The sequence below is a fragment of the Prionailurus viverrinus genome, chromosome A1 (genome assembly GCF_022837055.1).
Source record: "Prionailurus viverrinus isolate Anna chromosome A1, UM_Priviv_1.0, whole genome shotgun sequence".
Taxonomy (NCBI): domain Eukaryota; kingdom Metazoa; phylum Chordata; class Mammalia; order Carnivora; family Felidae; genus Prionailurus; species Prionailurus viverrinus.
Window position 1 is genome coordinate 98,287,993 of NC_062561.1, and position 13,968 is coordinate 98,301,960.

The 13,968-nt window shown below is 46.8% G+C and overlaps 1 protein-coding gene across 5 annotated transcripts in view; it reads left to right on the plus strand.

Moving 5' to 3' along the window:
* The window catches only part of TNFAIP8 (TNF alpha induced protein 8), a 132,693-nt gene that overhangs the window by 86,056 nt on the left and 32,669 nt on the right, over window positions 1-13,968 (plus strand). Inside the window, exon 1 of one of the 5 annotated variants that reach the window (XM_047858971.1) lies at window positions 7,921-8,150. The exons of 2 other annotated variants lie outside the window; for them this stretch is intronic. In XM_047858971.1, coding sequence (XP_047714927.1) covers window positions 8,111-8,150 — 40 coding nt within the window. In that variant the 5' untranslated portion in view covers window positions 7,921-8,110. Of the gene's footprint in view, window positions 1-7,920; window positions 8,151-8,240; window positions 8,402-8,523; window positions 8,911-13,968 lie in introns of those variants that run through there. 2 more of the 5 variants (XM_047858965.1, XM_047858956.1) reach the window with 2 other exon arrangements.

Genomic DNA, 13,968 nt, shown 5'->3' on the forward strand with positions numbered 1-13,968 from the left:
AGCCTGTCCTGCCCTGTACCTCTGCCTTCCAGGGTTTTCTGTCTCTAACATAGTGACCAGTGGGCACAAAAGTGATTGAACAGCCACTCTACCCGGGTCAGAAACTCCGTGTAAAAATCAAATTATGCCAACTTGGAGAGGATTCAACTTTCAAATGGATCTCAGGGCAGGGGTCTGCGTTGCAGATTTCACATAGGAAGCATTCCTTTCGTTTCCGTGTGGATTTCACATTTTATTCAGAAACCGGAATAAAGCTTCTTAACTGCTCAGGCGCCAGCAAGGAGGGCCTGTTGACCCAACCTGTCTTGGCATCGTTTTGAATGGCCTTGGAGTGAGCGCACAGGGGAGAGAAGACGTGGTCACTGCCACCACGTCCTCCAGAGCTTCCTGCTTCTCTGAATTCTTCACCATAACCAACAACAGATGTGTGGCAGGCACTGGAAAGCTGCGTAACCATCTGACCTTGCCTTCAACTGCAGCCCCCTGGCCAGTACGAGGGGGATCTCCCCTGGGTTGTTAAAAAAGACAATCGAGTTAAAAAAATCTGTGTTCATCTCGTTACAAAATTACATCCTTGCCGGAAGGTGTAAAGTCAGTGCTTCGCGTGGCCGTCAGGTAACAATCCCTGCTCTGGAATTTCAGTTTATGATAAGGAGGAGACCCCTAGGGGTCAGAAAGGAGAGGAGGCTGTCTCTTTGAGGAGGGAGTCTGAATAGAGGTCAGCAAGGACAGCCTGGTTGAATGCTTGCTGCCTGGGATGGGGGTAAGAGATTGCTTCACCAGCCGGGTCGAGGACTAGAGGAGTGAGCTCTGAGGTTCCCTCCTAACCGGAGTTTCTGGGACTATGGTTGTGGATCACTTTTTCCTCCTGCTGCTTTTCCGGAGGAAAGGCAGGCATTGGTGGGTCAGATGGGACACGGTGACTTCCAGGCTCAGTCTCAGTCCTGCCTTGCTTCTTCCTGGTGCATCCCTTCAGGAACCCCTCTCATGTTATCCCAGTGTTGACCCCATTAGTCTGGGCACGGGAAAGAAGTCCAGTCCTTTTATGTTCATGTTCTGTCGCTGGACCACGCGCATCAAGTTGCCATATCTGTCTGGAATGTCTGTGGGGCCGGCACTCAGGATGTCCAAATACATGTTCTGCAACCTAAAGCAACCTGGCCTCATTCGTGAAAGTATTCGGGAAAGGGTCGAAGGGGGATTTTAGAACTTTCAGTGCTTCATCCAATTCTTGCCTCATTTCACTATTGTTTCTCCTCTGTTAAATAAGTGGCATTAACCCCATTTTACAGATGTGGAAACAGAGGCTCAGAGAGGTTAAATGGCTTGCCCATTCTTTGAAGGAAAGTAAGAGGACAAGGAAGAGGAAAAAACATCCTAATGCACAGGAGGCAGTGCTTCCTAGCTTTAAGGTCATCAGGTGCCATTCTCCTGTATCAAGTCTGGTATTCTTTTCCGTGCTCCCGGCAGCCCCACATGCCAGCAGGTTTAGTTAGGGTCCTGAGCGAACTTTTATTTAAAAACAAAAAGGGGCGCCTGGGTGGCTCAGTCGGTTAGGCGTCTGACTTCTGCTCAGGTCATGATCTCATCTTGGTGAGTTCAAGCCCCGCTTCAGACTCTGTGCTGACAGTTCAGAGCCTGGAGGCTGCTTCGGATTCTGTGTCTCCCTCTCTCTGCCGTCCCCCACTGTACTCTGTCTCTCTCCATCTCTCAAAAATGAATAAAAACATTTAAAAACATTTTTTTAATTGTAGTAGTTTCATGTAACTGAATAAATAGAAGCTATTGAACATATAGCTTATTTAAAGCACTGACCATCAGGAATGGAGTAACTTTCATGGGAGGCTGTGGTCTAAGCATTCAGACGAAGTGATTTGAGCAGTCTGTGCTCGCATCCTGGTCAGTTCGAACTCTGGAAGTCTCCCAGTAGAGCGGCCTTTGAGTTATTCTGCAAAATAAAGGATCTGAATTTCACATGTGTAGTTTCATAGAATGAGAAAGTCTAGTGAGAGGACACAGGGAGTGTAGACTGCATTTACTGAGGTCCGAAGAACACAACTACTTAGTTTTGTAATCTTGAGCAAGGCATAGAGTTCTTTAATGACATATCTGTAAAATGGGTATGATGACCCAAGGGGGCTAACTGAGAAGTCTGAATAAAAAAAATTTTTTTTTAATAAAATCTATATAGGGGCGCCTGGGTGGCTCAGTCAGTTTCATGTCTGACCCTGGGATTTGGCTCAGGTCATGATCTCATGGTTTGTGAGTTCAAGCCCCTCCTCAGGCTCTGAGCTGGCAGAGCCAGCTTGGGATTGGAGCCTGCTTGGGATTCTCATTCTCTATCTCTCTGTCTCCTTCAAAATGATTGAATAAACCTGCAATAAAATCTATGTAAATGCAAGGCATCATCGTTAAGTATTATGAAAGAAAGACCATGCATCATACCTTCTTCAGATAATATTTTCGGGCCTGATTTTGAGTGTATGTGTATTTAGGCATCTGCTAAACACTTTTTTAGCAAGGAAGGAAGATTCCTTAGAAGAAAAGTAACACAGACAATGAAAGCTGAGGTAACAAGTGTATCCCAGATGTGCTGTTGTCTCCCAGTGTGTCCACCTCAGATGTCATAACTTCTTTCCATCCCTTCAGAATTGTCCACTCACACTCAGAGCATTAGTGAGGATGTGGGATTTGCTGAAGGTGTCACAGCAGGAGAATGAGAGGGTTTACCCATAGCACACTTTAAACTCCCAGGCAGGGCCCTGGGAGGGAGCTTCCCCCCTCTTCCATGGTCACACTGAATCCCAGCAGTTTTCCTTTTTTCTTTTCTTTTTTTAAATAAAGTTTATTTATTTGGGGGGGGGGGGAGAGGCAGAGGGACAGAGGGAAAGAGAATGTCAAGCAGGCTCTGAGCGGTCAGTGAAGAGCCCTACACGGGGCTCGAACCCACGAACCGTGAGATCATGACCCGAGCTGTTATCGAGTCACGTGTTTAATTGTCTGAGCCACCCAGGCGCCCCTCAGCAGTTTTTCTTGATGTACAGCAGTGCTTTGCCCCACTCCGAAGTCCCCAACCTCATCCCAGTACCCAGCAATGCATAAGCATCAGGCTCTTTCTCCACCTGAGAAGATACATAAGTGACCTCCACTATCAACGGAGAGCCCCCTTCTCCGTTTCTGGTAAATAAAAAAAAAAATGTGTTTTTAAGTTTATTTATTTTTGAGAGAGAGAGCATAAGTAGGGGAGTGGCAGAGAGAGAGGGTGACAGAGGATCCAAAGCGGGCTCCGCGGTAAAGCAGTGAGCCCGATGTGGGGCTTGAACCTATGAACCATGAGATCATGACCTGAGCCAAAGTTGGACACTCAAGCGACTGAGCCGCTCAGGTGCCTCCTAAATAAATATTTTCTTAAGGCACAGAGAGCAGGGCCAGGGTGGGAAGAGGAGAGGGCTCTTCCCCTCTCAGCCCTTTTTTCGAAGGTAAAACACAGAAATGTCTGGGAAGGATAACAAGGATGCAAAGCCTGTGGCCTCAACCAGGTGAGCCCAAGAACTCAGATCTTCAACACTTGTGAGGAGAGAGGCTGAAAGGCAGCTGTATGCGTAGAGCATGGCAGTCTTCCAGACACTTTCAAGAGTGTAGATGCAATCATACAGCAGGAGTTGAGGAGAGCCTCAAAATCAAGTAGCAGAAAGCCACTTTTTATACTAAGTAAACAACTTTTTCTTTTCTGCCTAAAATGTCCTGTGTACAGGTTCAGTCTCCTGTCAGCAGTTTAGAAATAAAAAACACTAGGGACGCCTGGGTGGCTTAGTTGGCTAAGCGTCCAACTTCAGCTCGGGTCATGATCTCGATGTCCGTGGGTTCGAGCTTTGCTGACAGCTTGGAGCCCGGAGCCTGCTTCAGAATCGGTGTCTCCCTCTCTCTCTCTCTGCCCCTCCCCTGCTTGTGCTCTCTCTTTCTCTCTCAAAAATAAATACACATTAAAAACAAAAAAACCTATTTAATATAATAGATGTCCTTATGATGTGGGGTTTTTGCATCCTGAAAGTGTAGGTATATGACTAATTTATACAGATGCTTAGTATTTTTCACTGCAGAGAATGTACAGCATTGTTGACTATGAGCAGATACTTCCTGAGTAAGCCTCTCTTCTCTTCTTGATTCTGCTGGTCTTGTCCTTTGTGAGTCTGAAAACTTGCTGACCTTGTTGTTCTTAGCATACATCTGGACAGCTGTAAGCAAAAGGCCCCAAAGCCCAGGCTTTCTTTCTTTTTTGTAAAACAGCTTTGTTGAAGTATAATTTAAGAGGAGAATTTTCGGACTGTCTGAGTGGCTCAGTCGGTTCAGCGTCCAACTCTTGATTTTGGCCCAGGTCATGATCTCATAGTTCGTGAGTTGGAGCCCCACATGGAGCTATGTGTTGACAAAACGGAGCCTGCTTGGGATTCTCTCTCTCTCTCTCTCTCTCTCTCTCTCTCTCTCTCCCTCTCTCTGCTCCTCCCCTGCTCATGCTCTCTCTCAAAAATAAATAGACTTAAAAAAAAAAGATTTTTCTGCTGCCCTGTGATAAAATTCAGTTAAGAGAGTGTTAATAAACCTTCCTTAAAATCAAGGTCACTTGAAAGGCTGAGTTGTTTAGATCTGTGTTCAAGATTGCCAAAATTATACCAGTAAGCTCCACATGGGCAGAGTCCGTTCACATGTGATACATATACGTATTTGATAATGCCCAGATGAATAGAAAAACACCCAGAATCCTAGTCAGTATGTTAAGTCTCCCATCTTGACACAGAAGGCGGAAGATCCACTACTGGGCACAAGCAGAAGGTCCACACTGTGTGTGTAAGTGCAGTTTGGTTTTAAGTGACAAGGGTTGCCAACTTAATTGCTGTTTTGTATCAGGTGGTCTATAATGATTGTTGGTGTGACCTTTAAGCATATTGCAGGACTAAAGCATCCTGGAATATTTATTTTTAAATTTTTTTAAAATGTTTATTTATTTTGAGAGAGAGAGAGAGAGAGAGAGAGAGAGAGAGAGCATGAGCAGAGGTGGGGCAGAGAGAGAGGGGACAGAGGATCCTAAGCGGGCTCTGTGCTGACAGCAGCAAGCCCCACGAGGTGCTCCAACTCAGGGACCTGGAGATCATGATCTGAGTCCACATCTGACACTCAAGCAACTGAGCCACCCAGGTGCCCCTGTTGGAATATTTCTTAAACATCCAAGAGTGAACACATTCCACAGGAGGTAAATCATCGTGAGTACTGGAGCATTATTCTCTGGGGGCTGAACAGGGACTAATCCCCTTTTGAATAAAAGCAGAGCAAAATCAAGATGAAGTGACTGACCGAGCATATATGGGAAATGACAGGGAAGTCCCAGAGAATCTGCTGTCCTTTGGCTTCACTTGTGGCATGGGGGGATGGGGCAGTGCACTTTGCCCAAGGTTATACTGGCGACTGAGGGGCGTCCTTGTCCCCATACAGTCTTTTAAAGTTTCTTTTTATTTTATTTTTATTTTTTTTTAACGTTTATTTATTTTTGAGACAGAGAGAGAGCATGAAAGGGGGAGGGTCAGAGAGAGAGGGAGACACAGACTCTGAAACAGGCTCCAGGCTCTGAGCTGTCAGCACAGAGCTTGATGCGGGGCTTGAACTCACAAACTGCGAGATCCTGACCTGAGCTGAAGTCAGATGCCTAACCGACTGAGCCATTCAGGTGCCCCAAGTTTCTTTTTTTTTTTTTTTTTAATTTATTTTGAGACAGAGATAGAGAGTGAGCAGGGGAGGGGCAGAGAGAGACCGAGAATTCCAAGCAGGCTCTGTGCTGTCAGCACAGAGCCCAACTAAGTGCTCAAAGCCATGAACCCATGAGATCGTGACCTGAGCTGAAATCAAGAGCCCGGATGCTCAACCGACTGAGCCACCCAGGTGCCCCTACAGTCTTTTAAAATATGCTCCATGTTCCTTACTCTTGAGCTAAATCTGGACGTTCTTCCCCAAGGTGACTGCTGGATTGCATTTAAATGCTAAACAAGTTTTTTTCCAGGTTTCCTGAGGATGGGGGTGGGGGAGCCACTGTTCAAAGATGGAGCTGCTACAGTGACTCTGAATTGAATTACGAGGCTGACGTGGCTGCCCTTGGACTGTTCATTCAGCAGCCCTTCTTCTCCTTGGCTAACCTGAGCAGGGCTGCAGGCCTGTTTGTGAAGCTGGTGTAAAAACAAGCAGAACATCAAGGGCATGTATTTTAACGCGTCTCATGTGGTTTGTACGTAACTGGACTTGCAAAAGGAGATTTAATAATTCTTATGAGGGCACTTTCTGCAAGAAGAGGCTGAAAATGAGCCCTGCCTGCAGGGGATTGGGCCCGGAATTTGGGTTGTCTGAGTCTGCGTAACCATCACCTTGAAAAAGGTGGCACACCTTAGTCCAGTTATAGATGAATGGGAGCTGTCTTATCCGTGTGGCGCACAGCCCTGATGGGATCCTGTAGGGCCCCTGGTGGACATCTGCAGACATCAGGGCTGTGGTGAGGGAGGGGGAGGACCAATGATGTGTGTGCCAACAAGGGCTTCCAGAGTGATTCCTCGGACAGGCCAGGAAAGGTCACTTCTTACTGGTGGAGGGAGCATTTCTTTGGGATGAAAATGGTCACGTCTCCTCCATTAAGTTTGAGGTTGCCGAGTGAAGGTCCACATCTTCGCAGCTCCTGACTGAGAATGTGTGGCAGAGGGGACCAGGCAGTGAACTGTGACTTTCGGAAGGATGCAGACTGTTACCCTTCAGGTGGTGAGGTCACTTTCCAGGAGAGGCTCCACAGCACTCATGTTATCCAGATGTTTCTCCTCTTCTCTGAATTGGCTGTCTTTCTGTCATCATCCTGCCCTTTCAGTGAAATGGAGATAAAAGTCTGCTTAGGGTCTTAGCTATGTTAGAATCACTCAGCAATAGGAAGTGATTGGATATCTGGGCCTTATATTAATCTTTATAATCACCTTTACTGCTTGTGACTTGCATAAATGCTTTTTTCCTGTTCAAACCCAATATTGAAATAAAAAGTTCGAGCATCTTCTACAAAAACTTACTTTTAATGGTGCAATACTTTGTAATAATCCCTGTAGGACTTTATGCTTTTCAAATCACTTTTTGCTTGTATTACCTTATTATTTTTTTTAATGTTTTCTAATTTATTTTTGAGAGAGAGACAGAGTGTGAGCAGGGGAGGGGCAGAGAGAGAGGGAGACACAGAATCCGAAGCAGGCTCCAGGCTCTGAGCTATCAGCACAGAGCCCCCGACGCAGGGCTTGAACTCACAAACTGTGAGATCATGTCCTGAGCCGAAGTCCAACGGCTAACCAACTGGGCCACCCAGGTGCCGCTTCTATTACCTTATTTAATACCAAACATAAATATGTCAAGTAAATACTATTTGTAATCCTCATTTTACATGTGAGGGAAGGGAGGCCCAAAGAGATTAATTTGCTGAAAGTCGTTAAAAAATGATAAATTTTAATTCAGGCTCTTTAAATCCAGATCTTTTGTGTATTCTTTTCACCGAATTTACCTTAGTGCCTACTCTTGTGTTTTTGCCCATATTAAAATGGGAAATGAGGAAAAAGAAAGCAGCTGGAGGAGAAACTTATTAAAAGAATAGAACTTTTCTCAGAGTTCACCATCTTTCCGGTATGTTATTGGAGCATCTTTTGCCTTAGATTGGTGAGAAAACTGGTGCTCTGCAAAATACCTCCATTAAGACAGGTATCTCCATGTCAGCTCTAATCCACGACCCTCGGAAGGAAAAACCAAGGTTTCACCAAGTGAAGACGCCCACCTCTCAACCAATTGTAAGGAGCCAGTGGACCAGACCAGGGGGCAGAACTGAGCTCTCCTCCCCATGCTCTGCCAGACTTTCTATTCTATCAGCATTTCAAAAGCCGGAATACCGGCCTCCCCCTTTGGCATTTGGAAAGAATTTATCCCGCTTTGTCGACAGTAGCGCGGGAGGGGAAGGGCGCTCTCCGTTCCGAGGACCATCCTTAGGGCTACCTTGTAATGGAGCTGCTCCTGCGCCGGAGCTGGGGTTTGAGTAAGAGTGCTCGCCCGGGTTATGCTGAGTAAGCCGCCTTGTCTGCTTTTCCAGTGCAAAGGTAAGGGGTGGAGGCCAACCCCACTTTCTTCAAAAGGCCCTGCTCTTGGGCTGGTGAGGTTGCCTGTGCCTGGTGAAACTGGTCCTTCCAGCCACATGGACCAAGGGCCACGTTACTTTCCCCGCAGAAGGAACGGACAAATCAGAGCAGCTTCAACATCCTTATTTCTTGGCATGTCAGACCCCAAGACAAGAAAAGTTAAATGGGCGCCGAAAAATGTAACCCAGAGATCCAGGGGTATTTCTGTAACCGTAAGTGCATTTCGTATTTCTGTGCAATTGCAGCGCGCGCTGAGATGAGCCTTGTTGCTTTAGTTGCACATGTATTTCACAGGCGTAGCCAGTCTCGGTCACGTTTGCCCACGGCGCCCCTCGGCCCTGCCTGTTCCGAGAGTCGGGCTGCGGTCCTGGCCTCCACCCCACCTGCGTGCGCCTGGGCCCCGCCAGCCGCGCCAGGTCGCCTCCGCCCTGCGACGGGCCGGGTCCGCGCGGCCCCGGGGGCGGACTCCTGCCGCCCAGCCGAGACGCGATTCGTCACTCTTGCAGAAGTTTCCCCCTGCAAAAATCCCTGCACCAGAACCAGCCCTCCGCCCCGGGGAGGTTTTGATTTTAGTGGCTCCCCTTCCTTTTATTTTCTGTCGTGAGCGGGGTTTTGGCCTCGGAGCAAACTTGAAGCTCGTCTGAGTACATGTCAGCGGTAATCGCCCCTGCAGCCGGTTACCCTGACACCATGCACTCCGAAGCAGAAGAATCCAAGGAAGGTATGGCTTTGATTTCTTGGGGGTTGGTGGGCGGGGGGAGCGGCCAAGTCCCGCGGAGGAATGTGGAGGAAAGGCGTAGTAGGGGAGTAGATGGGAGTTTTACAACGAGCGGTGGCTACTTTGTCGCAGCTCAGCGAGAGCTGACTATACAGAGCCCTGTACCCTGCTCACCCCGCAGCCCCAACGAGACAAGGAGAGGACAAGTCCGATCTAGCGCAGGCAGCCCACTAAAAGCTGCTTGTAGATTTGTCTGGAAAGGAAACGGCCCCAGTATTGACTCCAAGAATGCAAAATGTGCTTTGAAAAGCGCTTGCCTGCCTGCATTAGGACTTCTTTGCAAGAGCCCAAACAGTTGAGAGACCCTTAAAAAGGGTTTCAGAAATTGGAAACTCCGTGTGTTTCCGGTTAAAAGGGGAAGCCGAGTGAGGGGGAGAAGTGAAAGATCTTCATTTAGGGAATAGGTTAGTTGTTGTTTTTTTCTTTTTTTTCTTTACTGACTTTTCAGTGGTGAATTCATTTTGTTGGGGGCTTAAGGGAGCCCAGAGATGTGAGGGGCGCCTTGTGCCGCTTGTAAACCGAGGAGTTTGTCTGTTTCTAACTTCACCCAGGCAAAGGGTTTCCTTTACTCCTAACAGAGAACGGGTGACAGGGCTGGAAAAGCTCCAACGAAAACACAATTATACGCTGGTGTTAGTTCTGGGAGTTTATTTGTGTGTGAATGTTTGTATGCTTTGTTTCCTGAAACTCGATGTGTACAAAAGTCCTCTTGTAAGTGGGGGTGGGAGGGAGGAGAATTGGGGAAAATTAGAGAGTAGTAGGAGAGGAGACTGTTCATAATTATGAAAATTCCTTTTCTTTTGGAGCAGCCTCTTGGGAAACTGGTAGATTTCAAGTTAATCGCAGCAGCCGCTGGGAGCCTGGGGAGCAGAAAGGAACCCCATCATTTTTCCATTTGGTAGACGGGAATGGCTTAGGGAGATCCCTTCAAACTTGGCCTCTTCTGTCTTTTTACTGATTCCCTTCCCAAAGTAAAGCTCTGTGTTTCATAATGTGGTCTCTGGGGGCTGGTGTTTACCTTATTATGTGGTGTGGGGAAAGAAGTCAGTAAAAGAGGTTGTTTAATAGAAATATGAGGCTGTTGTGAATGAAAAATGACAGCCAGGAGCATTGTATTTGAGCTTGATGTGGAGCGTGGGGGATTAATGTTTCCTGGCGGTGGCCTCTGTCTTGATGGAGCCATGTGCTGATGGCTGGTTTTTTTTTTTTTTTTTTTTTTTTGTCTTTATAACAGCAATTTATAGTAAGTCAAAGGTAGTCAAAGGCAGATAGGAAACAGGCTGAGAGAATCCAGCCTGGTGAACTCTTGTACTGATTACAAGTAATATTTAAATTGGCATTTTCTCCCAGGTGTGTTTTTCCTTTCTTTTGGGAAAGAAGGAGCAGGCGGGGAAGATGGAAAAAAACGTCATCGCAGAGTGTAGACTATATTCCTCTCGCGGCATCCACCTTGTTCTCTCCTGCCCAGCTCTCTGGATAGTAGCCTAAACAGAGGGTGAAGAGGGTGCTTGATGGCCACTCCCTACTAGGTCCTCCCCTTACTACCTCCACTTGCCATCATTTCCATTCTGCAGAACTGCAGCAAAATGGTCTGGACTCTGCTTTTTACAGAAGGCCCAGAATTTTAAAAAAATATGATATGAGGTGCTACAGGTTTACATTGATGGGGATTAGGGAAAGATATGGAATAACTCTGCAGGGAGATGGCGTGAATACTTTATTCACAGAATCATTGTCACTTCTGCCAGGAAATAAAGGGTGTGTTTGTGTGTGAGTGAGTGTGTGTCCATATCCTGGGCACTTCTTACAAGGCTGGGTATTAGCTGTAATCTAGAACCCTCTGTTTAGCTGTCACCCCCGGGATGTCTTTGAAAGGAGTTACCCTGTGTAAAGTATTATTTTTTCTCTCTCCTCACTAGTCCTTTCCCCTCTCCTTAGCTTTTTTTTTTTCTTCTGATAGAGTTGAGTATCTCATTTAGTGTGGCATCACCACAGGCTCTTCACAATGTCTACATTGCCTTCCGATAGTTGGTGCCTGACTTCCTATCATGGGAGATGCTTGTAAGTCATTATTCTGAGCTCCAGTGAGAGACTTACACTTTCTTTGGGTTAAATCTGAAAAAAATATCAAGTCGATTCAGAAGTCCTTAGAGGCCAACATATTTGTGTATGTGAGTGAATGTGGAAGCAAATGACTGGGGATATTGTTAAGCCATCATAGCTTAGAACGCACTTGACTCTGTGCCAGGCGGGCTGAGATTCCATCCTCAGTCTATGGCCACCTCCTAAAGAATTGACTGAATTTTGCCTGCTTACAAATGAATAGGTGATTGTGCTTGAGTATTAAACAGAAAGAAATAATCCAGGCCTGGCTTTATTAAAAGCTGAATGAATTTAAGATATACGGGCATGATGTGAATAAGAAAGCAAGAGAAATGAAGGACGAAACCCACTTTGCGAAAAAGGGGAAGGTCATAGAAAGGAAGACACCAACAGTTTCCAGTGGACGGCAGCTTCCTGAGGAGATAGGCTGACGGCCACATTTTTTGCGTTTAGGGGCATCCTGTTGAGTAAATTACTTAATTGTGAAATAGGGAAAAATGAAGGGCGGCTCTGATCTCTGAGGACCTTTCTACTGTTAAACGTCATGGGATGCATAATTCCTTCGTCTAGGTTCTTGTAGCCTTGGTACCAGAAAGTAAGAAAGCCATTTTTTTATAGTTTTTTTTTAATGTTTATTTATTTTGAGAGAAAGAGAGAGATTGGGAGAGGGGCAGCAAGAGGGGGAGAGAGAGGATCCCAAGCAGGCTCGGCACTGTCAGCACAGAGCCCAACACGGCGCTCGATCCCATGAACTGTGAGATCAAATAACTGGAATCAAAATCAAGAGTCAGACGTTTAACCGACTGAGCCACCCAGGTGCCCTGTGAGGAAGCCATTGTTAAGGAGGGGTTGCTATGTGGGGACTTGGGAAAAAGTGACCCTGGAGCTGTGAGTGAGCTCAGCTCCTCCTCTGGGGCCCCTAATAGGTTTTACCCTGCCCTCACCCATTTCTCTTCTGCCTCCTCACCAGGCCTGCTATTTCACAGAGAAAACAGTAGCCATTAGACCATCCCTCAACTTCCTGCCCCCAGAGTGACAGACTCACCTTCACCCATTCCCTCCCTTCAGGTGTCCGTGGAGTAGGTGTCCTTCCCACAGCAGATGGCCACGCCTTCCACCTTGGGCTCCTCACCGCACCTGATGTCTTTCCTGGTTCTTTTCCATCAGCTTCCTAATTCAGAGTGTTTGCACCTGCTGGGCCTCCTGCTGGCTCTATCCTCCCTACCTGACGTTCTTTTCACTTCCTTGGAGAGATTTGTTCTGAGCCTCCAGCCTGAATTAGGATCTGCCTTCTCTTAGAGCACCTGTTCTTGGCCTTACCGTTACTGTTTAGCATCTCTTCTCCAGATCACAAGCTCTGGAGGGCAAGACCACATCTGTTTTCTTCCCCAGTGTAAGTGGTATGAGGTGATCATTTCCTATTTATACAGTCAGTGACTGAGCTCCATTCTTCAAGGTATCCTCAACACTTTGTCCAATTTTAGGCATTTATCTCTCCTTTATTTTTGTTTTAATTTTTTTTAGTGTTTATTTATTTTTGAGAGAGAGCATGAGCGGTGGAGGGGCAGAGAGAGAGAGAGAGAGAGAGAGAGAGAGAATCAGAAGCTAGCTCCAGGCTCTGAGCTGTCAGCACAGAGCCCAACATGGGGCTTGAAATCACAGACTATGAGATCATGACCTGAGCTGAAGTCAGACACTTAACCAACTGAGCCACCCAGGCGCCCCTCTCCTTTATTTTTTAATTTTTATTAGAAAAAAAAATGTTTAATGGGGGTGCCTGGGTGGCTGAGTCGGTTAGGTGTCCGACTTTGGCTCAGGTTATGATCTCGTAGTCTGTGGGTTCAAGCCCTGCGTCGGGCTCTGTGCTGACAGCTCAGAGCCCGGATCCTGCTTGAGATTCTGTGTCTCCCTCTCTCTATCTGTCCCTCCCCTGCTTGTGCTCTGTCTCTGTCTCTCTCTCTCAAAAGTAAATTTTTTTACTGTTTAATTTAATTTTTTTTTGAGAGAGAGAGACCTGAGCCAAAGTCAAGAGTGGAACATGTAACCGACTGAGCCACCCAGGCGCCCCTGAAGACACAGTTTTGAAACTAAAATGTACTGAGGTCTTCTGTGTGCCAGACACAGTGCCAAGCAACTGATTATGTATATTATCTCATTTAATACTTGTATAATAATCCCTTGTGTTGACTCCGCATAACAGTAAAGCAATCTGAAGTCCAGAGAGGTTACAAACTGTGCCTAACATCACAAAGCTAGAAAAAGTGGAATCAGGGTGTGAATGGACGCTGACTATCCGCAGAACCCATGCTTTTAACCCTGACCTGATACTCCTGGGAATGTCCCAAAGCTACCCTCCCCCATCCTCAAGCTTGGCATTCAGGGGGATGCTCCCTGTGGTCTGTGTTCATTTGCACCCTGGCTCCGGAAGTGAGGGGTGGAGAGGGCAGGTGTTGGAGAAGGAAGAGGAGACCCAGGCTCTTTCCTGCCTCTCAGGGACACGGGTAGGGAGTCTTGAGTGCATTCTTCTCCCCTGGTGAGGGGATCTAGGAGCCCAGCAGGGCTGGTAGGGGGTACCTGGAGCCCACTGCAGTGGAGGGTCGGGGGAGACCCAAGCACCTTTGGGACAAGGTTTTTTGAGTCGCCAACTTGAAAAGGGAGTGTGGACTCCCCTGGTCACTGAGATGAAATAGGCTTCAGTTATGTGTATATTAGGTTATCACAATTTGGTGACCTTATAGTATCCACTGGGCTTCAAGTTTCTTCAAAATTTGCAAGATGGGTATACACAGTGAGTGATCCTCAAGTCTGTTGTGATCCACTCAGTTAACTTGTCATGTCTCCTGGTGATGAGTTAACTTGTTGGCAATATGCACAGACATTTACACTCTCGATGGTAGC